Raw genomic sequence first — 20,515 nt, 5'->3', positions numbered from 1 at the left:
CCCTCTAGTGGGGGAGGTGACGAGTATCAGGGCCTGGGTCAGTGCAATGCATGCTGTTTCCAAGGGTGGAATGCAGCTAAGTCTGGGGCCTGGCCAAGGAAGGCTGCCTGGAGGAGATGACATTCATCCTATTGGCTAAGGTAACCAGGGACAATAGTAGAATAGATGTTTCAGAGAAGTATCCAGCATATAGAGAGGTGCGGAGGTGAAGTGAGATCTTCACCCAGCTTTTCCAGCAAGTTCCATTTACTTCAACAGAGTTTCATTGAACCCCTACCCTGAGCTTCACCTTGTGCTGTCCCCTGGGCACCTAGAAATGGCTCCTGACACAGTCCCAGACTTTGAGGACTCACAGTGGAAACATAGACAAGGAAATTCACCTTCATGTAACTGCTGGAGTGGAAGGTGCCACACTGGGGTTTGGGGAGTGGGGACCTCAGGGGCAGGAGAGTGGGGAGGAGGCATGGAACTGGGGTCTCAGTGCTTAGCTGAGGCTTGCCAGGGGGAAGTGGGGAAGGGCATTCACAGGTGAGGTAGGGAGGAAGTGCAGGCTGGTCCCGGGCATGATCAACATTTGAGGTGACCTGAGACTGAACACAAAGTCTTGCCAGCCTCAGACTGAGTCGCCCAGAAGAAGGCCTCAGAGGGCAAGGGAGGCGCCACTCAGAAATCACCATGGCCCTTGGGTAAGTGCTCTGCACCCTGTGACCTCTGCAAGCTACACCTGCAGGCAGCTTCCCAGGCAGTCTGGGACCAGACCCCAGCTGACGGGGCTAGGGCAGGAGGGCTTGGCTGGCAGGCTGGGCACAGTGGGGAGAGCCGTTTTGTCCTGGTCAGGGTACAAGATGAGCCATCAGCAGGCCCAGAGAACCTAAGCAAGTTTAAAATATTAATGAAACTGTGCTGTCTCTATCTCTGAAAATATCCCTGAGCCTTGATATCCGAGAAATATACTTACATCCCACAAAAGAACAAAGCATTCCTCAGGCTCTTGCCCGTGCCCTCTTGGCACCCGCACAAGCTGTGTTCTAGCACTGGGCTCACTCTGAGGGTAGGTAGTAGCAGCTCAGGCCCTGGTGTAGCCTTTGCTGTCCTTAACTGTGTCATCGGCAGAAACACACTCTTCACTCTGGCCAAGCAGAGTAAGGCGCTGGGTGCCTACAAACTGGCCCGGCATGCTTATGACAAGCTGCAGGGCCTGCGGATCCCCACCAGGTTCCAGAAGTCCATTGAGCTGGGCAGCCTGACCATCCGCTCCAAGCCCTTCCATGATAGTGAGGTGAGGACGCGGCCCCCTTATGTCCTGTTTCCCCTGCAACCTCTCTGGACTTCTCCTGACGCTTTCTTCCCCAGCCACTGAAAGACGGCTGCCATGTTCTCGGGGGTCTGTGCCCCTGCCCCTGCCTAAGCCCTGGCTTGCCAGCTCCTGTGCTTTCCTGTTTGCTCCCTCTGGTCTCCACTCAGCACTTTGTGCTCCAGCTGCAGCCCTTGGCTCCCCTGAATCCCACAGCCCGGCCCTCCTTTCTTCCTAGCCCTCCCAGGGGTTTGCTTCTGCTGTGGTGCAGCCCACACTGCTCCACACCTAGCCTCCCTGCACACTTCCGTGCCCAGGTGGCTCTGTCTTCACCATCCTGGGAGCCCCTGCCCAAGCCCACCTTTCTTTGGAACCAGATTACTACTCTTCAGTAGATCTACCCCAGGTATCCGCAGCCCGGCCTGTGCCCCTAGGCTCTTTGCTCCAACCCAACTAGCTACTGTCTTTCACAATCTCCTCCTGCAGGCTCATAGCAGAGACTTGACCTCAGACAGACATGGCTTCAGATCCCAGCCCCACCATTTCCTAGTATGTCTCACTCTTTCTGAGCCTGGGTTTCCTCCTCTGTCAAATGGGGACATGCATAGCAGCTTTCCCAGAGAGGCTGTGAGGGTAAACGAGCCAGTGTAGGTGATGGGCTCAGCACAGTACCTGGAGCGTGGTAAATGACTGGTAAACGCGGCCCTGGGTATTGTCCCTCCAGGAGAACAGAGCTGCCGAGCCCTGTCGGTGAAGGAGGCGTTTGTGCCCAGCTGCCGAGGTCTTCATTGACTCTGGAGGCCCTTCCTCTGCTTCACACAGCACAGCCTCAAGCGCAGTACCCCCTCCCCAGCCACCCAGGTGGCCTTTTCTCTGGGCAGCCAGGCCCCAGTCTGTGGTGCTTATATTTTTGCAGGAGCTAGTGCCCTTATGCTACCGCTGCTCCACCAACAACCCGCTGCTGAACAACCTGGGCAACGTTTGCATCAACTGCCGCCAGCCCTTCGTCTTCTCCGCCTCCTCCTATGGTGAGTCCGGCTCGTGCGGACCGGGCACCAGTAAATGGTGGCTGGGCTGGCTCCACTGCTTCTTGGCCAGATGTGTCCTGATTTGTAAATTGACGCCCACCCTGCCTGACCCACAGAGTCCTTTAGGGTTCCCAGAGACAGAACCCGCTGTGCTGCCCAGACCTGAGACACCCATCCCTTAGAACTTCGTGTGAGGCGATGCAGGACGTAAACACCCAAGGAATAGAGGCCGCTGGTTGGACCTCTGATCTGGGAGGCTGAGATGGGCTGTCAGGTCCCAACCCCTTCTATGTTGATGTAAGACCAGAAGCCCCTTCCCAGTAGCTGGGCAGAGGCTCTGCCTCTTCCCTCAGAGAGGAGCTCATCCAGCTACTGGGTGAAGGAGGAGGGGCCAAAGGCCCCCAGTTCTTACCCCCATACACACAGGCACACATTCCCATCCCAGCCTACCGCTGCCTCCAGATACTCAGCGGGCAGGAGAGGTAGCTCTGCTGCTTCTGCTTGTCTGCTGGGTCTCAGAGAGGCTGCTGTTGGGGAGGGAGCTCAGTGACCCTCCTGCCTTCTCTCATGCTGCCTGGTGAGAGCATCCAGCCCCAGATGCTCCCGGGTTGCCATCGCCTGGCCCTTGCCCATGCCCTGTGCCCTCCAGAGGTGCTGCACCTGGTTGAGTTCTATCTAGAGGAGGGGATCACTGATGAAGAAGCCGTCTCCCTCATTGACCTGGAGGCACCAAGACACAAGCGTGAGAACAAATGGCAAGAAATCACAAGCAACAGTATCCTAGGCACTGGACTGGACCCGTGTGTGTGCTAGCACAGGGCCTGGGTGTGAGGAGGCCTTGGACATGGCTCAGCTGGGTACGGCAAGGGCATAGCAGGCAATTGCTAGTGATCGGAGAGGCCTACAAGGTGGCAGGGACAGGCAGAAATGGGCAGAGAGCTGACCAGGGTGCGGATAGGTGTGGGAGGGGACAGCAGACGGCCCACAGGTTCAGAAGTAGCATGTGGCAGAGGAGACAGCACCTTGGTGTCCATCTGTGCTTCATTCCCCGGGGGCCTCCCACACCCACTCCTGGCTCCTAAAAGACACCGTTCATGCTCCTGCTCGTGCAGAGCTGAGGAGCTACTAACCTGGCACATAACATCTGTATCGGTGTCCCTGGCTCTCCTCATCAGGTCATTTTTGTGTACAAAAGGCAGAGAGCATGACTCAGGAAGGCCAAGCAAACACAAGGCTGTGAAGAAGCCCGTCCACAGACTGACACTCCGCCAGGCCCTGTGCTGAGGCAACACCAGGGGGGTGGCCGTCTCCTCTCCCCTTGGGTCTGCTGTCCTCTGGGTGGCTTCATCCTTACGCAGCACCCACCCATCCCCACTAGCAGTGCCAACCCTACGTCCCATCAGCCTTGTAACCCCCTAGAAAGAGTCACACTTCTCCCAGAATATTAGCCAAAACCTGCTGGGCACACCCTTGCTGAAACACCTTGGGCCAAAAGCCACACCTCAGCTTCTCCCTGTGGTCAGGAGCGTGTTCACTGTCCCACTAAGCACAGGAGGAGGGCTTCTGTGTGTACCCTCCTCCCCTGGGGCACTGCTAGCACATGGCAGCTGGGTCAGCAGCTCTGGGTGGGGCAGGAGCCTGCGTTTCTACGAGCTTTCAGGTAGTGCCGATGCCACTGGCTCATAAACATATTTAGAGGAGCAGAGAAAGGAAAACGCAGGGAGCTCCAGAAGGGAGACATAAACCGTGTCCACACACCAGCCTCTGCACATGCACATCTGCTTACGTTGGACTCTTGCTGCTATGTGGGGCACACCCTGTACCTGACTCGGCACCAGCGGCCTCTGGTCAGGGGGCCTTTCTCATGGGAGCCCCACTGTCCTGGCCTCACCTCAGCTCCTCCTCCACTGCCTGGCAGAGGCAGCAGCTCCCTGGGGACCTTCAGCCTAATCTGGCCAAGCTTGGGATCTGTAGGAGTTCTCACTCCCTTGAGCATGAAATGCCATCTCAGGTGCCTGCAAACCACCTGGCTACTACTGAGTATTTCTCCAGGAACCGCCAATGCACTGGCCCATTCGACAGCTACACACAGCAGTCCTGCAGGCCTCTGTTCACAGGGTGCTTCTGGCCAGCAGGTCCTTGGGAGCCATGGCCTGGTCCCTGTGGGGCAGCAGAGAGCCCCTCAGAGTCCTTTTCCCTCTTCCCCCACATGTGCACTGGGACCTAGTCCTACCCAGTGTGTGACCAGGGCTGTTTGCTCCCTGGCCTGTGTCCCCTCCAGTGCCTGGAGTCCCTGGAAACCTGTGCCACCAGCCCTACCACTCTTCCCCGGAGCCTCGGGGAGACACAGGAGGCCTGGGCAGAGCTCCTGTGAGTCTCAACACGGGCAGAAGGTGGGGCCTATTTGCCATTCAGCCTCAGGTTCTGTCCTTGACCAGACTCCCAGATTCCCAGACGCTAAGACTGGACGAGAGCATGGACTCCATGGGCGATGACGACCCATTCACTGCAAAGCTGAGCTTTGAGGTGAGGGTGCCTCTGTGAGTGACGGGCTGCTGAGGCCAGCAAAGCCTGTTGGGAGGGTGGTCTTAGGTCCCTTCTGTCCACACCTTGGTGTGAGGAGAACCTGCTTCCTGTCAGGACTGCTGGGGAAGAGGAGGTGGTGGGCTTTCTGTCACCAGAGATGGCCAACAGGGGGCTACATGACATGACAGGGTTCTGTCCAGGTATTTGGCAGGGGAAGTCTCTGGGGTCCTTCCTGGCCACTCCCAAAGATTCTGGGACTGCGACCCATGTCACAGGAACATGTCACTGTTTCTGCGTGAGGGCACCAGTGCTCCCTGACTCCCACCCGCCCACCCTTACAGCAAGGTGGCTCGGAGTTTGTGCCTGTGGTGGTGAGTCGGTCCGTGCTGCGCTCCATGAGTCGTCGGGATGTCCTCATCAAGCGCTGGCCCCCGCCCCTGCAGTGGCAGTACTTCCGCTCCCTCCTGCCCGACGCCTCCATCACCATGTGCCCATCCTGCTTCCAGGTACCGCGCCCACTGCCTGCAGCTCACGTGTGCGGTGTCCAGTTTCTTTCTGTTGCTTTTCCATTTCCCAAATGTCCCTTTGGGGGGCTGGGCCTCTGGGAGGAGCACAGGTGACACCTGAGGAGCCAAGGCTCAGTTGGGAAAAGGGACTCCGCTGTCCTCCCTCTGGCATGCTTCCCTTGTGCTGTTTGGAATGATCTTGCCCCTGACCCTGGGCTGACTCTACACCAGCCCTTCATCTGGGAGGGCTAGGAAAGTGTGATTTACCTCTGAACTTTATTTAGAAAACAAGGGGCAACATACCCTTCCCCCTTCCCTCCTGTGTTTGGACAAAGGAGTCCTAGATCTGGTGTTCTAACCCTGACTCACTGCTGAGCCCCTCCCCCGGGGAGGAGTAGCACTCCGGGCCAGGCTCGGGGCTGCCGCACACCCAGAGCTGCTGCCCAGGGTCACAGCTGTCTCTCCTCAGATGTTCCACTCGGAGGACTACGAGCTGCTAGTGCTTCAGCACACCTGCTGTCCATACTGCCGGAGGCACATCGAGGACCCCAGCCCGTGACTGCACCCTGGGGATCACCCTCTCCCTCTGGGCCACCTTGTAGTTGGCAGTAGACAGAAGAAAGAGTTAAACTGCTAGAACGTGTGTTCTGCCCAGATGAGGTTTTGTGTTTTTTTTTTTTAAGGAAGGGGTCTGTGTAACGACAGAATTTCTATTTATGGCATTTCATACCTTGTAAATAGCACCAAGAGATGGAGAAGAGAATGTACATATATTTGCTTAAAAAAAATCTGTTACTTTCAAAACGGCTCTGAGTTGTTCGTGGCAACCTGCTGGAGTCCGCAGATCTGTCAGACCATTAACATGTACGCTCTGCACACAGATTGCCTCAATAATTACAAATAAAGGGGCTACTTATTTTCATCAGTGTCTGCATTTTAGCAAATCTTCATATTGTCTGCAACTTAATTTCCTTATGCAAAAGTGCACCTGTTTCTAATTTGATCCAAGAGGAACATTACATTTGTGTTCTCTTAAAATTTAATCTAATCAAAATGGCAATATGGGAGTGAGTAGGGGAACAGAGTTTATTTATTTATATATTTTGGTTTAACGGGGCTCCATCTTGGCAAGAAAATAAGATACCTGGCTCCAAAGAAGATGGCAAAGAAGGCCCCGCCCCCAGAAGTAGGACTTCCTGGCTGGGGTCAGGCCCCCTTCACCACCTCCCCCCAGCACCACAGATGCCCCAACTCAACCTGAGGCTTTCTCCTCCCCTCCAGCTCCTGAAACAAGTGGGCTTCGTTTGAGGTCCTACTACAGTCCCTTCCACTGAGCACCAACAATGTCCAATTTAGAGCTCAAGGGCGTGGGTGGGTAGCAGATGAGAAGCTGGGGAGGGATAGCCGATATTTATTGGGGAAATTTCCTGTGCCAGGTGTGCTTCATGTGTTTGAGTCTTCACAGCAGCTCTGGGAGGAAGGGTCACGATTTCCATTGTACAGCTACAGGGGCGGGTGGAGGTGCTGGGGACGGGAGCTCCACCAGCCCTGGGTGGGAAGCCCCTGGTCTGTCTCTCCCCTAAGGCTCTGCTCCCTTCACCCTCCACTCTACCTGCCCAGGAGGGAGTGAGCAAGCAAGCACTCCCCTCAAAGATCCTGGCTGCAGGAGAAGGGGATCAAGTCAAAAACCACCCATGTGATTAGATGCTGATACCTTAGGACAGCATCTGTGAAGTGGGCAGAGCATGACAAAGATCCCCACTGGAGGGATGGAGCGGGGAGCAGCTGCAGCAGCCAGCCAGTGGTGAGTGCAGGAGCTGGACCCCTGCCCCATCCGCTCCTCCTGGCCTCCCTCTGCACGTCTCTTTGGAGATGATGGAGGAAAACGAAGAAAGGGAGCCAGACAGTTGTGCCAACAGAACTCCTCCGTTGAGTGTCTAATTACTTATGATCATGCATGCTCTCTCTCGCTAAACATTTATTAATGTGTTAGGATTTCCATTAGCACATTACTTGAACCAAAAATCATTTGCATATGGCTGGGAAAAAGAGAGGAGAGGGAGAAAACAGCCCCAGCCACCCGACAGGAAGGTGTCAATCACAGTGACACATCAGATGGTCCGTGGCTACAGCAGAGGGAGGGCCCCGAGCCTGAGACTCCAGCATGCATCTTTCAGCTGAATAACACAAAAATGCATGTGTGCCTTGCCAGGTTCTGCTGCCACAGAGACGCTGAGCTCTGGAGGCCTGCGTCTGAGAAACAATCACCGTAGCTGCCATTAAATCAAGTGCTTACTGAATGCCAGATTCTGTGCTAAGCCCTTTCCACACATCATCTTATTTAATCCTCAGTGGCCTCCAAGGATGCCCATTATAAAGATGACGAAACTGAGGCTCAGTGATGTTTTCTTTCATTTAAGAAATATTTATTAAGCCAAGACAAGATCACACCCAGAATAAAGCAGCCTTTGCTTTATTCCTCTCCTGTGCTAACCTGGGTGGGGTCCTGACCAGGTCCAGTCCTCTCTCCAAGGCTCAGTTTCCTGATATGTACCAAAGGGCCCCCTCCAGCTCTGACACTGAGATTCAGGCCTCAGGCTCTATCTGAGAGAATGTGGCCCAGAGGGAGGAGTGGCCGCTGCAGGCTACACAGCTTGGGAGTGGTTGAGGCTATGACCTTCTCCTGACCTCTTGTCTCCAGTCCTCAGCACCGTTCCCACATTCTTGGGAGAAGATAGGAAGAGGAGGCATTGTGTGGCCCAGAAAGAGCCCTGGGCCGGACTTTAAGTGGGTCTGGCTCTAACCAGGCCTCAGTCAGTTGGGTGTTTCCATCTGTCCCCAGCGAGGCTACCAAAGGCCAGAGCCTCTGTAGGTCTCGAACAGGTGCTGCTTTTCCAAGGTTTCTGCCAACTGCAACTGCCAGATGGCCTTCCACTTGGGTCAGCCCTGCCCTTGGGACAAGTAGGAGCCCCAGCAAAGAGGCTACTATTGGGTGGGACTCTCACCCTGGGCCAGACACTCACCCCAGTTCTCCCTGATATTCTTCCACCCAGACTCCAAAACATCGTCCTAAACTGGGGACCTGATGATGCCCCTCCCCTGCTGGCAGCCGTCAGTGCCCCCTGCTGCCGGCCCACTAGCACTGGACTTCTAATCATCCCTCCCTCCTCTGCCACCCATCAACACCAACTGGCCTTTCCCTCCCTGGGCCTTAGCCCAGCTGGCCACCTGTTTAGGCTGGGTGTCCTTCCAGGTTCCCTCCTGATCCACATCTTGCTCCTCTGGGCCCCCACAGCACTTGAGGCTAAGAGCAAATTGCCACGTCTCATGGTTATTAGTTTTCCCCTTGTATGCTGTCCCCTGAGACCAGGAACTTCTTGAGGGCAGGGACTGTGCAGGATTCATCTGTGTCCTGAGTACCTGGCCCAGGGCCTGGTGCCTAGAAGTGTGTGCAAATGTTGCAGTAAGAAGGAAAGAAAGAAAGGAGGAAGGTAGAGGAGACGGGAGAAGAAGAGGATGGAAAGGGAGAAGAGTCTGTCAGTCCCCTTCCATTCTTCCCCCTTGACATTCTCAGCTCAGTCTAAAGGCCTCACCCAGCCTGACGACACGGGCAGGTGGGGCTAAGCTAGTGAGGGGAGGCAGGAAGGAGGAGGAGGAAGCTGCTGACCCAGCAGCACTTCCATGCAGAGGCTTAAGAGCTATTTGTGCCATGCCTGCTAATCCTCCATGGCCAAGTCAGAGCCCTGCTCCTGGGCTCCCAAAGGGGCAGGGCTGGGGAAGCCCCAAGATGGCTACGTCAGTCTTCAGAGACAGTCAACCTCAGGCTCCCCAGGCCCACCACTCACAGCTCCTCACAGCTTGTTCTCAGCCTGGCTGAGAGAGAAGCTGAAGGGGCAATGTCTCAGAAAGTCACCCACACTCAGGCTTGATCACTGGCATGCTCTGGGTCCCTCTCTGGACCACCTGACCTGGAGATGGAGACAAAAGAGCTTTAGCTGAGAAGTTAGATGGCCCAGGTTCAATTCCAGCTCTACTGAGGAACCTCAACCCTCTGAGCCTATTTCCTCTGTGTTCAGAGGAGAGTGAGGCCTCCCCACAGGGGCCGGGGGAGTTGTTCATTTATTCAACAGATATTTATTGAGCGCCTACTCTGGGCTGCAAGCTCAGAATGCAGCAAAGACAGGCTGGGTCAGCCCTGCGTTCTAGAGAGAGATGGACAGTGAGTCAGTGAGAAGACAAATAGGACAGTTGCTGATAGCGACAAGTACTGAGTAGAAAATGAATATGGGGAAGAGCTGGCTTGTGGAGTTGGGGGTGTGGGGGCTCTCCAATGTGAGCTCCCTGGGATGTGAGCTCCCTGAGACTCAGAAGAGGATCACAGTTTTAGCAAAGCTCACTGATCACTGCAGGCACCAAATTAGGAAACCGAGGCACGGGGAAAGGAGGAGGCTGGGCTGCACCACAGTTGTATGGCCGCAGAGCCTCAGTCTGGATGAAAGGGTGGGTATAAAGGGGCCATGCCCAGGAGGGAGGACCAGAAAACCTAAGCTGCGAAGTCTGAAGATCTGTGAGGCAGGCCTTAGTGGGAAAAACAGCCCAGGCTTACTTACCCTGTAGACGGGTGTGGATCTCTGAAGTTCCCTAGCCCTGGCAAACCGAGACCCAGAGACAGGAGGGAGTGGACTTCCCAGGCTCTCCTGGTGATGCAGAGCCAGGGGTGCTCCCTGCCCTCAGGGCCACCAATGCGGCCCCAGGTCTGTGTGACTCAGTCCTGGGCCTTTTTCACTACCCAGTACAACCTCTCTTGTCATTTGTGCCATGGTGTGAAGGACTGTCAGATCTCTCCTGAGAGCTTTTTTTAGTGCTGGAGGAGACGTGGCCAGGCAGGTAAGTAGGTTATGGCTGGGCTGTCACTGATTTGTCACATGACTTGGCCAATTCACTGCTGACTCTGGGCCTCAGTCTCCCCACTTAAAATTCGGTAGGAAGGGTCAGAGTAGGTGACGTCTAATGACCTTTTAGCATACTCCCTGAACAAAGTGCTTTTTTTTTTTTAAATTATTTAGCCCTGGCTGGTGTGGCTCAGTGGAGTAAGTGCTGGCCTGCGAACCAAAGGGTCACCAGTTCAATTCCCAGTCAAGGCACATGCCTGGGTTTCTGGCCAGGTCCCCAGTAGGGGGTGCGTGAGAGGCAACCACACAATGATGTTTCTCTCCCACTCTCCCTCCCTCCTCCTCTGTCAAATAAATAAATAAATAAATAAATAAATTAATTAATTAAATATTTAAAAATCTATTTCTCATGCTTTCTGGAATACAGAGCAATGTGATGTCAGTGATGGCCTTTAATTCCCCATCACCTCGCCCTGTCAAGGTGGGATTATTCAACTATCTTACAGAAGAGGAGCCTGAGATTTAGAGAGGGGAAATAGTTCCTGGGGTAACTTAGATTCATTCAATGATTCCACAAATGTTTATTGAGTACCTGTCGTGTGCCAGCCCTGGAGATACCTCAGTGAACAACACAGACAGAAACCCCAGCTCCTCCTTGGGCTCTAGGAAATGACTCACACTGCTCCATGTCGGGGAACCCTGCTGGGCTCTGGGTGCCTGTGGTGAGCCAAACAGATCCCAGCCCACCCTGTGGGCTCACATTACATCCTGGAAGATGGACTGAAAACACATGAACAGAACATGAATTAAAAGCTTCTAGGCTGTCATAAACATAAGGAAGTGACAGGAAAATGCTGAGGTCAAGGGTCAACGGCTCAGCCCAGCCAGGGTGGGGCTGTGGGGGAGCCAGATTTGATTCAGGGAATCCAGTGCTGCTCCTTCCTTTTGGCTACCAGGGGCCAGACTCTGTCAGAATCAAACCCTCCATCTCGACCTCAGTAGCATTGGGCCTAATCACTGGGCCAAGTGCTTGACACAACAAAAGGTCACACCCACCCAGCCCACCAGGCCACCCTCTGCACTGACTCCACCAGCACGCATTTCACCAGCCCTCTGTGTGTGGGCCCGGACAGGAAGGGGTCTGGAGCCCCAGCCGGGCTGTAGGGAAAGGGGTGCACTTTTTTGAGCAGACAGGTCTAGGACACCCAGGCGGGAAGAGAGATTGGGTATCAGAAAGCTTAAGGGATGGCCTTTGCCCTTGCTGTTTCCTCTGCCCCAGGTCTCGGCAGGGCTGGCTGCCTCCATCACTGAGTTCTCAGCTCAGACTTTACCTTCTCAAAGAGACCTTCTAGATTACAGTGTGCTGGGTGTTGGGAGTGGGCCATGATCCAAACTTTTCTCCCTCTCTCTCTCTTTTTTTTTTTTGTTTCATTACTGTTTGTAATGGAACATTCCTTGCAGACATGTGCTTGGTCCTTGTCCACTGCATCTCCCAGAACCAAGCAACTGGGTCGATACACATTTGTGGCTGGATGATGGTCATCAAGTACCCTACATGCTGGCCACTTCCAGCTGCCCCCTTTATTCCTAGGAGGTGTCGTCAAATTCCTGTGACAGATGAGGGGAGCCTGGCCATATTGGTCTTCCATGTGCCCCCAAAGCTTATCCCACTGTCCTGGGACCCACCCTCATGGGGTTACTTGTCACACTATAGCCAAAACCCACTGTCCCAGCCCAGCCTGGCTGGACATCCCCAGACATGCCCCGTGTGCTGCGATATCCAGCCATCCCTGTTTCCAGGGTCTGCGTCCCTTTCACACTGGAGTCCCCAGGAGGTGGAGCCCGCACCTGCCTCCCTCACTGCAGTGATGTGGGCCCAGCACAGGACTTGGAACACAGTCTGGCTCCTGGATGCAAGGCCTTGCTCCGGGATCCCTGAGAGCCTCTGTCCCCTCCCTGCTTCCATCGCCCCCTTCCCTGGTCTCTTCCTCCACCTTTACTCCCTTCAATCCAACTGTGGGGGCATTTGTGCCACCTCTGTCCCTGAGATCTGCCCACTGCCCTCCAGATAAAGCCAGGTTCCTCAGCTTGGCATCAGAGCTGGCCCCAGCCCATGTGCAGCCACAGCCTAGACGGGCCTCCGGCCTCTGCCCAGCCTTTGTCTCTAGTGTGCACTGTCTTCCCCACTTGGCAACCTGGCAAAGTGCTCCCCCCTCTCAAAGACCCAAACATTGCCTCCCCCCAGCAGGCCACCTCCCCTTCCTGGGCTGGGGTCTGTTCTTCCTACATCAGCGTCCTCCTAAGCCTGCAAGCTCCTCTTTCTCAATCTTTGTATCCCCAGTGGACTGCACATAAATGTTTGATAAACAAGCGAGTGAGTGAATTCCCGTTCAACGCAACAGATATTTGCTGCACTCCTGGGCTGTGCCAGGCTGTGTGTCTGGCAGGATGTGGCTCCTGCCCTCATGAAGCTCATAATCTGGCGAGAAGGGCTGGTGTCGGGGTCCAGCAACAGGATGAGCCAGGAGGTGACCTAGGTGGGGGAGGAATAGGTAAAGGGCTGAGAGACTAAAAGAACAACCAGAGCCTCTGCCCTCTCAGAGTTCATGGTCCAGTCATAAAAAAGATGAAGGCAGCTCATACTAAGCCAGAGGGTAATGGGCTGGGAATCTGAGGACCCAATGCCAGACCAAGGCCATCAGGCTGAGATGGGCAGAGATTTCTGGGGACAAAAGGGCGGGGGCAGGCTAGGCATGCTTCCCTTCCCTGAGGTTCCCAGCACCTCCCCTCCCCAACCCTAGGCTTCCACCTGAGTCACCTTGGCCTCTCTTGGGAAGCCAATTAGGCACCCCCTTGCCACACCGGGGATTACTATGATTAATAACGCCCCCAATCTCCCAGGTGCTGATTCAGCCAGGAGCTTAGGGAGGGGAGGTCACTTTATAAGGGTCTGGGGGGGGTCAGAGCCCGGAGTTGTTGAGCCAGCGTGGTCTAGACCCTGCGTGGCCTAGCTCAGGCCCCAATAGCAGTCTTGGGTCGGAGCTGCCCGTGGGGCAGCCACAGGGACCTCAGCCATGAATGGCACCGAGGGCCCCAACTTCTATGTGCCCTTCTCCAACAAGACGGGCGTGGTGCGCAGCCCCTTCGAGTACCCACAGTACTACCTGGCCGAGCCCTGGCAGTTCTCCATGCTGGCCGCCTACATGTTCCTGCTGATCGTGCTTGGCTTCCCCATCAACTTCCTCACGCTCTATGTCACAGTTCAGCACAAGAAGCTGCGCACACCTCTCAACTACATCCTGCTCAACCTGGCCGTGGCTGACCTCTTCATGGTCTTTGGAGGCTTCACCACCACCCTCTACACCTCTCTGCACGGATACTTTGTCTTCGGGCCCACGGGATGCAACCTGGAGGGCTTCTTTGCCACCCTGGGAGGTATGAGCTGTGGCGCGGGTGGGCAGGGAGCCCAGGAGCCAGGGGGCATGGGAGTGTCTGGGGACAGCTCCAGGCTTAGGAACGGGGGTTGAGGCCTTCTCTCCTCTGCAGTCATTGGCATCATCCAAAGCCCTCACTTAACCAACGAGTACCCGGTGATGATGAGCTGGGCTGCTGTCTGGGGAGAGCAGGCACTGGGCACTGCTCCTCACACATGGAATGGCATCGTCTTGCCTTACGTCAAGGAAACGGGATGAGAGAGGTCAGGCACCTGTGGAGGTCGCATCCTGGCAGGGACAGAGCTGTGTTTCCAATGCACATCCATGTGGCCCCAGGCCATGTCTGGTTTCCTTCGGAGCAGATGCGCCGGGTCAGACCCATGCTGGGCTCTGGGGGGAGAGGACAAGATAGATCCTGGTGCTCGGAGCTCCCAGCTCACCATGGGGTGCAGATTCCCGGTCCCCCAGTCACTGGGCTTCACCCATGCTGGGCCACGGGCTCAGTCCCTTCCCAGCCCACTTCCAGCCTCTTTGCCACTAATGAATGCTTTTTGCATTGAGAAGCTCATCCCCTTCAAAAAACAAAACAAAAACCCTCCCCACAGAAGCATTAGACCTATGTGATCTGTAGCTTTGAAAGATGCTTTTAAATATTTCTTTGACTTGAAAGCTGATGGGAGTGCTGTGGAGACAATAGATCCCATTTAGCAGATGAGAAAACTGAGGCGTGGAGAAGGGGTGACTCATTTAGGGATATGGCAGGGCAGTGCCCAGGGCCTAGGTCTCCTGGCTCAGATCCAGGAACTTCCCCTCAGGACACTCAGGCACTCAGGCAAGCAGGACATGCCCACGGGCGTTATTAGAAAGCCAGGGCGATGGCGAGAGCCCAGCACCAGCCAGGACTGTTCTGCTGCCTGTCTTCGATCACCCTCACGTGCCCAGGTCGCTGCCTCAGCCCCACTCCCCGGAACCCCGGGCCAGCACTGGGTGTCACCTTCAGTGACCGCAGAGCGCTCTGTTTCAGGACAGAAGGCGGGGTGAGACAGAAGTGCCGCATACAGGCAGACGCTGCTCTGCAGCGTCAGTCCCCACGAACAACTGTCGTCCTGGAATAATTACCAATGTCCCTGTCCACTCTCAGAAATGGCCCAGTTTGGATGCTAAATTCTGTGACCGCCCCTCCTGAGGGTCTGCAGTGGTGCACAGGACAGGTGTCTGAATTCTGTCACTAGTTCCTCATTTGCCCTCTGAGCCAAAGGCCATTGAGCTTCCCGGCTCCTAGGAGAGGGTCCCACGTGTCCAGGTTATGCTGTCTCCCTAGAGGGGAGAGGCTGCTGCTCCAGAGGGAGGGAAGGACTTCCAACTCTGGGTTTCCCCTGTCCCTACAATGCCCTTCACCAGCGACTCTGGCTGTTGCCCCATAAAGGGCACATTCTCTTGTAAAAACTCCCCACAGGGCTCACAGTCCAACTCTGACCCTTAATCTAATTTCTGTGCCCCTCACGAACCCAGAGCTCCAACTGAACTAAACTTCCTAAGAGCTGCTCCACTCCCCTGGCATGCTGGTCCCTCTGCCCTGCCTTTCCCCCTTCTCCTCAGTGTCTAAGCCAGTCCTACCCTCAGGCCTCACTCCGGGCCTGCCCTGGCCGCCTTCCTAGCTGCTCTCTCCCATATAGGAGGAGTGCTTCCACCTTAGGCAGACAGTGGGGTCCAGGCAAGTGGCATGCCAACCAACAGCTGACTGCCCTGCAGGTGAAGTTGCCCTGTGGTCCTTGGTGGTCCTGGCCATCGAACGGTACGTGGTGGTATGCAAGCCCATGAGCAACTTCCGCTTCGGGGAGAATCACGCCATCATGGGGCTCGTCTTCACCTGGATCATGGCACTGGCCTGTGCCGCACCCCCACTAGCCGGCTGGTCCAGGTAATGGCACCAGGCAAGGGGGAAGGGTCTCAGGGGGTCTTCTTTAGGTCCAACAGCCAGGAGTCAAACCTGGGGCTATCAGGTTTTAGGCACCAAGCTGGCAACTCTTCTGGGGTTGGAGTTTAGGGTGGGGGAAGAAAGGATCAGACCCTAATATTGCTATAGGGGCTGGTCCCATCTCCTGAGTTCCCAAGGAGAATCCGAGATGCCCAACCCCTCACCTTGGCTATGCCCCTAATCCTCAACTAAGCCAGGGCCAGAGTCCAATCCTCTTTGGTCCAGTGCCCTGTAGGCAGCTTCCTTTGACCTTGGGCCTCAGTACCTCAGGAGACTGAGCCTTCCTAGTGTAGGTGGTGACACTGGGGGACCCAGGTCCTGTGCATTCTGCAGGCCGTTGTCTCCAAGTGGAGCTGAGACGAGAGATGTGGAAAGAAGGGGATAGTGGTTTGGGAAACGTGACTGGTGACTTTATGGGTTCCCAGAGGCCTCATGTTCCCCTGCTTCCAGGAAATTCCTATTTTCTTCCCTTTCCTCCTCAGCCTCCCTGGGGCCATATTTCTACCCCTTCCTAAATTCGAGGCCGCCCCCTCCAGCCTCTTTTCCTGTCTGCTCCAGTCTGGTCTAGTTACATCCGCGTAGGCTCAGCCAATGGACACGGCACATTTTCTGAGTTTGGTCCAATCTCACCATCCCCTAGAATCACTGAAACACCCTAACCACGTGCCCCAGAGGCTTCTTGTTTCCAGAAACTGTGCAAAGATCTCTTAGTTACCCTGCGTGCCCATCTTTGGTCTAGAAAATACTCTTACCCTGTGGTTAGTAAGACCCCAGTTTGTACAAACTACCTCAAATGCAGAGTTTGGGAGCTTTTCCCTTCTCCCCACCAAGGGAGGGGGGGCTTCTGGGGCCTGGCCTTTGGCCACTAGGGGTCCAGTGAAGAAATCCCAAGCAGGCCAGTGGTGTGCATGTGCTGCCAGGTGAGAGATGGTGTGGGAGGCGAGGCCGTGTCCCAATGACACAGCCAAACAAAACCAAACACACACACAAACAAACAACGCAGCAACATTGGTTTTACAAGGTGCATTCGAATCCCTTCTCTCAGTCAGTTTGATCCTCACAGTCACACAGCCAAGCAGACATTTCATTATCCCCATTTTACAGAGAGGGAAAGTGAGGCCCGGAGCAAGGCCAGCCACACAACAGGTCACTCTGGTTAGCTGGGGCCTGTTCCCTAAGGTCCTCACACTTGGGTCTCTGTCATGCCCCCTCCTGTCCCATTCTCTGCTGGCCCTCAGGTACATCCCAGAGGGCATGCAGTGCTCATGTGGGATCGACTACTACACGCTCAAGCCAGAGGTCAACAATGAGTCCTTCGTCATCTACATGTTCGTGGTCCACTTCTCCATCCCCATGGTCATCATCTTCTTCTGCTACGGACAGCTGGTCTTCACAGTAAAGGAGGTATGGTCCTGTGCAGGGCACGAGGGCCACAGGCGTTGAGTGGCTGGAGCCCAGCCCCTGGCCCAGAGTTGCTGTGGTCTGGACACCAGGCCCTGTGTCCCTGCAGGCGGCTGCCCAGCAGCAGGAGTCAGCCACCACCCAGAAGGCCGAGAAGGAAGTCACCCGCATGGTCATCATCATGGTCATCGCATTCCTAATCTGTTGGCTGCCCTACGCCAGTGTGGCCTTCTACATCTTTACCCACCAGGGCTCTGACTTCGGCCCCATCTTCATGACCCTCCCGGCATTCTTTGCCAAGTCATCCTCCATCTACAACCCCGTCATCTACATCATGATGAACAAGCAGGTGCCAGGGGCGGGGCAGGAGGGTCCAGGCCCCCCAAGTCGCAAGCACTGCCTATGGAGGACAAGCCATGTCCTTGGCTGGGTCTCAGTCTTCCCATCTGCAAAACTGGACTGGGGAGTTGGTGTCCCCCAGGGTACTATAGGCATCTGGGAGAAATGCAGATTCCTGGGCCTCACCCAGGACTGCAGCTTGGGGTGGACCTAGGAACCTGCATTTCTAACAAGCCTTCGGGGGACTTTGGGGCTGGCTCAAGTAAGATGGTTCTGAGGCATGCTTTAAAAGTCAAATGGTCAAAGTCCCAAGCCTGGGTACAGGATGGTGCCTGTCCCCATGGAGGAGAAAAAAGATGAAAGGTCTTACTCTGAGGGCCAACATGGACCAGTGGTCTGTCTGCAGACTCCATGGTCCAGGGGGGAAATGTGGTCTCCAGAGTCAGGCGTCATGGAGTCAGATCCCAGCTCTGCTAGCTTCTAGCTGTGTGACCTTAAGCAAGTCATTTCCCTTCTTTGGGCTTCAGTTTTTCATCCAAAGAAAGGGCAAAATTCCAAACTCTTGAGTTAAATGAGATAATTTACAAGTAGCCCTTGGCACCCAGAAGGCATCATGGAATGTCGTTAGTGAAAAAGCCCCCTTGGGTTTGGTCCCTGGCCTCACAGGGGGAGGGTCACGTGTGTTTAGTATGTTTTCTCCAGAGAGCCAGATGTGTCATAGGAGTGAAGGCTGTGAGGGCTGGAGCGGGAAGGGGCTATAGGCACACCTTGCCAACCACCCCAGTTTGTTACCCACACTTCGAACGCACCCTGACCCTGACTCACGCCCCTTGCCTTCCAGTTTCGGAACTGCATGCTCACCACCCTCTGCTGTGGCAAGAACCCGCTGGGTGATGACGAGGCATCCACCACTGCTTCCAAGACGGAGACCAGCCAGGTGGCGCCGGCCTGAGCCCTGCCAAGGACTCTGCTGCCGACTGTAGGAGTCTTCCGTCCCCCAACACCCACCCCCAGCAACAGCTGCCCCACCAGGAGCCCAGTGCCTGTCACAATCAGGTCTCACAGGCTCCACGAGTGGTTTTTTATTTTAAGAATTAATGAGAGAAAAACAAGACTCCCCACCTAACGGGGACAGCTCGGTCTGGAGTCCTGGGTTCTCAGGGGCCGGTGGGATCAGTACCCCTCCCCCCCCCAACTCATCTCTCAGGAACAGAAGAACTCTTGTTGTCTGGAAAAGTGTCCCGGCTTAGGGATAAGTATCTAGCACAGAGCGGGGCACACAGTAGGTGCTTAATAAATGCTAGATGGAGGAAGGAATGAATGAATGGAGGAATGAATGAAGAGATGAATGGGCAGGGAGAGTACATTGTCTTTTCAAAACCACCTCAGCAGCAGCAGCACCTTGGCTGGTGACCTTGAGTGATTGTTTCCCCCCCAGGCCTCACTTTCTTTCTCTGTAAAATGGGAATCCCCCCAATAAGTAAATAAATAAAATAAAATGGGAATCCAGTCCTCGGTCCCGCCATACATGGCTGCTGAGAAGATCAGATGGGACGTGTGTGTGTGTGTGTGTGTGTGTGTGTGTGTGTGTGCCTGTGTATTAGAGTACTTCGTAAATGGTAAGGAGTTGTACAGATTGTAGTTAATGTTATGAACAATATCAATTATTAATATAATTAATAAATTACTATGATCATCTCTTCTTGATAGTGACCATTTTGAAAGTGGGCATGGCCCTGAGTATCCAGCCCCAACAGGTGTTTTAAAAATTAGCCAGGTGTCGAGGCCAGACCAGGCCTAGGGGTTGGGCCACAGGGAGGGAGAGTTGAGTGCATGCAGAATGCAGCCATCCAACCTGAAAAACTACCATCAGACTGGAGTCTGGGGCCAAGGCCCAGGGTCTAACCTCTGGCCTGGAACCCCGGGCCAGTGCCCCGCCTTCCCGGTGCTGCTTGTGAAGAGATAAGCCTTTCTCTCGGCTTCTGGAAACCACACACTCGCCTACCCAGCACTCGGGCCACAGCATGTCTGGGCCAGCATGGAGCTTCCAGAAGCTATGCTTGCCTGCCCACATTTAATAAAGAGCTGAGTCTCCGACATCATCTTTGTCTTGAAGAGCTTAGAAACAAAGAGTGGGGAATTCGATTGAGCCCACGTTCCCTGGGGATGTTCACGGGTCCCAGATTCCAACTCCCTTGCTGGCTGAGCCCATCTTCAGCAGCTTCTGTCCGTTCTCCATTCTGGAGGGTTCTTGCTGGGAAGCTGGCTGGAACTCTGGGTCATCAGAATTGAACAGCCTCAGTAACTGCCCCTCCTCCTTCACATAGCCAACGCCGCAGGCTGTAGGTCTCCCCAGCCCTGCCTGGAGACTAAGGTGAAACAGGGCATTAAAAAAGCTCAGCTGTTCCACTTGGAGTCAGCGGTGGTAGTTTTTGTCACTCTCAAGGTCTTTGTCTGCAGGATGGACTGAAACTGGGCCGAGACCCCCTGGTCCCTGCCCTGGGATGCTGGAATTGCACAATCAGCTTCCTGAGGGTACAGGGCAGAGAAAGCCAGCCTGGGAATGGGAAAAGTCCCAACTTGAATGTCACAGGTACCCAAGTGACCTGTGAAACTACAAGCAAATGTTCTCACCTCTCCGAGCCTCTTTATCTGCAAGAGGATCTAAAATAGACCTTGAGGGGATTAAATGAGATAGCGAACTCCTGGGCCAGTCTCTTCCTGTCCTACAGCAGACGGTGGGAGACTTTTGGCATCACTGGGGCCTCAGCTCAGAGCTGGCCTTACTGGACACCCCATCTGCATGGGAAAAGGGACGGAGGGATAGCCCCCACCTCCAGGTGGGCAGAGGTGGCAGGAGCCTGGGACGGAAGATCCTTAGTGCCGTGGTAGGCCTGGGGCAGGTAATAGCTCAGATCTCTGTCCTTGTCCCTCTCGACTCTGCCCCGCTGGATGATGTCAGTCAGGATTCCTTTGGTTGCAAGTGACAGGAAATTCCCTTTAGGTCTGAAATTAAAGGGAAAAGTTATTGGTTCCCCTACCTGAAAAGCCCAGGGCTTTAGGAACAGCTGGAGACAGGTGCTCAGATGATGTTCTCGGGCTTCTGCGTCTCTCCTG

The 20,515-nt window shown here is 55.0% G+C and overlaps 2 protein-coding genes across 3 annotated transcripts in view; both read left to right on the top strand.

The window, feature by feature from the left end:
- Positions 1-6,258, top strand: part of IFT122 (intraflagellar transport 122) — a 73,089-nt gene extending 66,831 nt beyond the window's left edge. For both annotated transcript variants that reach the window (XM_045832396.1, XM_045832395.1), the window contains 6 exons: positions 1,114-1,279; positions 2,211-2,322; positions 2,972-3,097; positions 4,769-4,848; positions 5,190-5,354; positions 5,824-6,258. In XM_045832396.1, the coding sequence (XP_045688352.1) occupies positions 1,114-1,279; positions 2,211-2,322; positions 2,972-3,097; positions 4,769-4,848; positions 5,190-5,354; positions 5,824-5,913 (739 nt within the window). In that variant the 3' untranslated portion in view covers positions 5,914-6,258. The remainder of the gene's footprint in view (positions 1-1,113; positions 1,280-2,210; positions 2,323-2,971; positions 3,098-4,768; positions 4,849-5,189; positions 5,355-5,823) is intronic.
- A 6,960-nt stretch (positions 6,259-13,218) lies between these two features.
- Positions 13,219-19,500, top strand: RHO (rhodopsin). Its single transcript, XM_045832425.1, has 5 exons — positions 13,219-13,681; positions 15,433-15,601; positions 16,897-17,062; positions 17,169-17,408; positions 18,240-19,500. Exons 1-5 carry the CDS (start codon positions 13,321-13,323, stop codon positions 18,348-18,350), a joined length of 1,047 nt encoding a protein of 348 aa, XP_045688381.1. The 5' UTR covers positions 13,219-13,320; the 3' UTR covers positions 18,351-19,500.
- Positions 19,501-20,515: the final 1,015 nt, after the last annotated feature.

Source organism: Phyllostomus hastatus, unplaced genomic scaffold (genome assembly GCF_019186645.2).
Source record: "Phyllostomus hastatus isolate PE091 unplaced genomic scaffold, TTU_PhHast_1.1 phas_contig_16, whole genome shotgun sequence".
NCBI classification, from domain to species: domain Eukaryota; kingdom Metazoa; phylum Chordata; class Mammalia; order Chiroptera; family Phyllostomidae; genus Phyllostomus; species Phyllostomus hastatus.
The sequence above is the reverse complement of the archived record's forward strand: the minus strand, read 5'-3'. Positions and strand labels throughout refer to the sequence as shown.

Excerpts from the sequence above, each read along its gene's own strand:
- RHO (XM_045832425.1), top strand. The coding sequence starts at position 13,321 with ATGAATGGCACCGAGGGCCCCAACTTCTATGTGCCCTTCTCCAACAAG. Across the intron at positions 13,682-15,432 it reads CTTCTTTGCCACCCTGGGAG|GTGAAGTTGCCCTGTGGTCC; the intron begins GTATGAGCTGTG and ends ACTGCCCTGCAG. Across the intron at positions 17,063-17,168 it reads TGGTCTTCACAGTAAAGGAG|GCGGCTGCCCAGCAGCAGGA; the intron begins GTATGGTCCTGT and ends GTGTCCCTGCAG.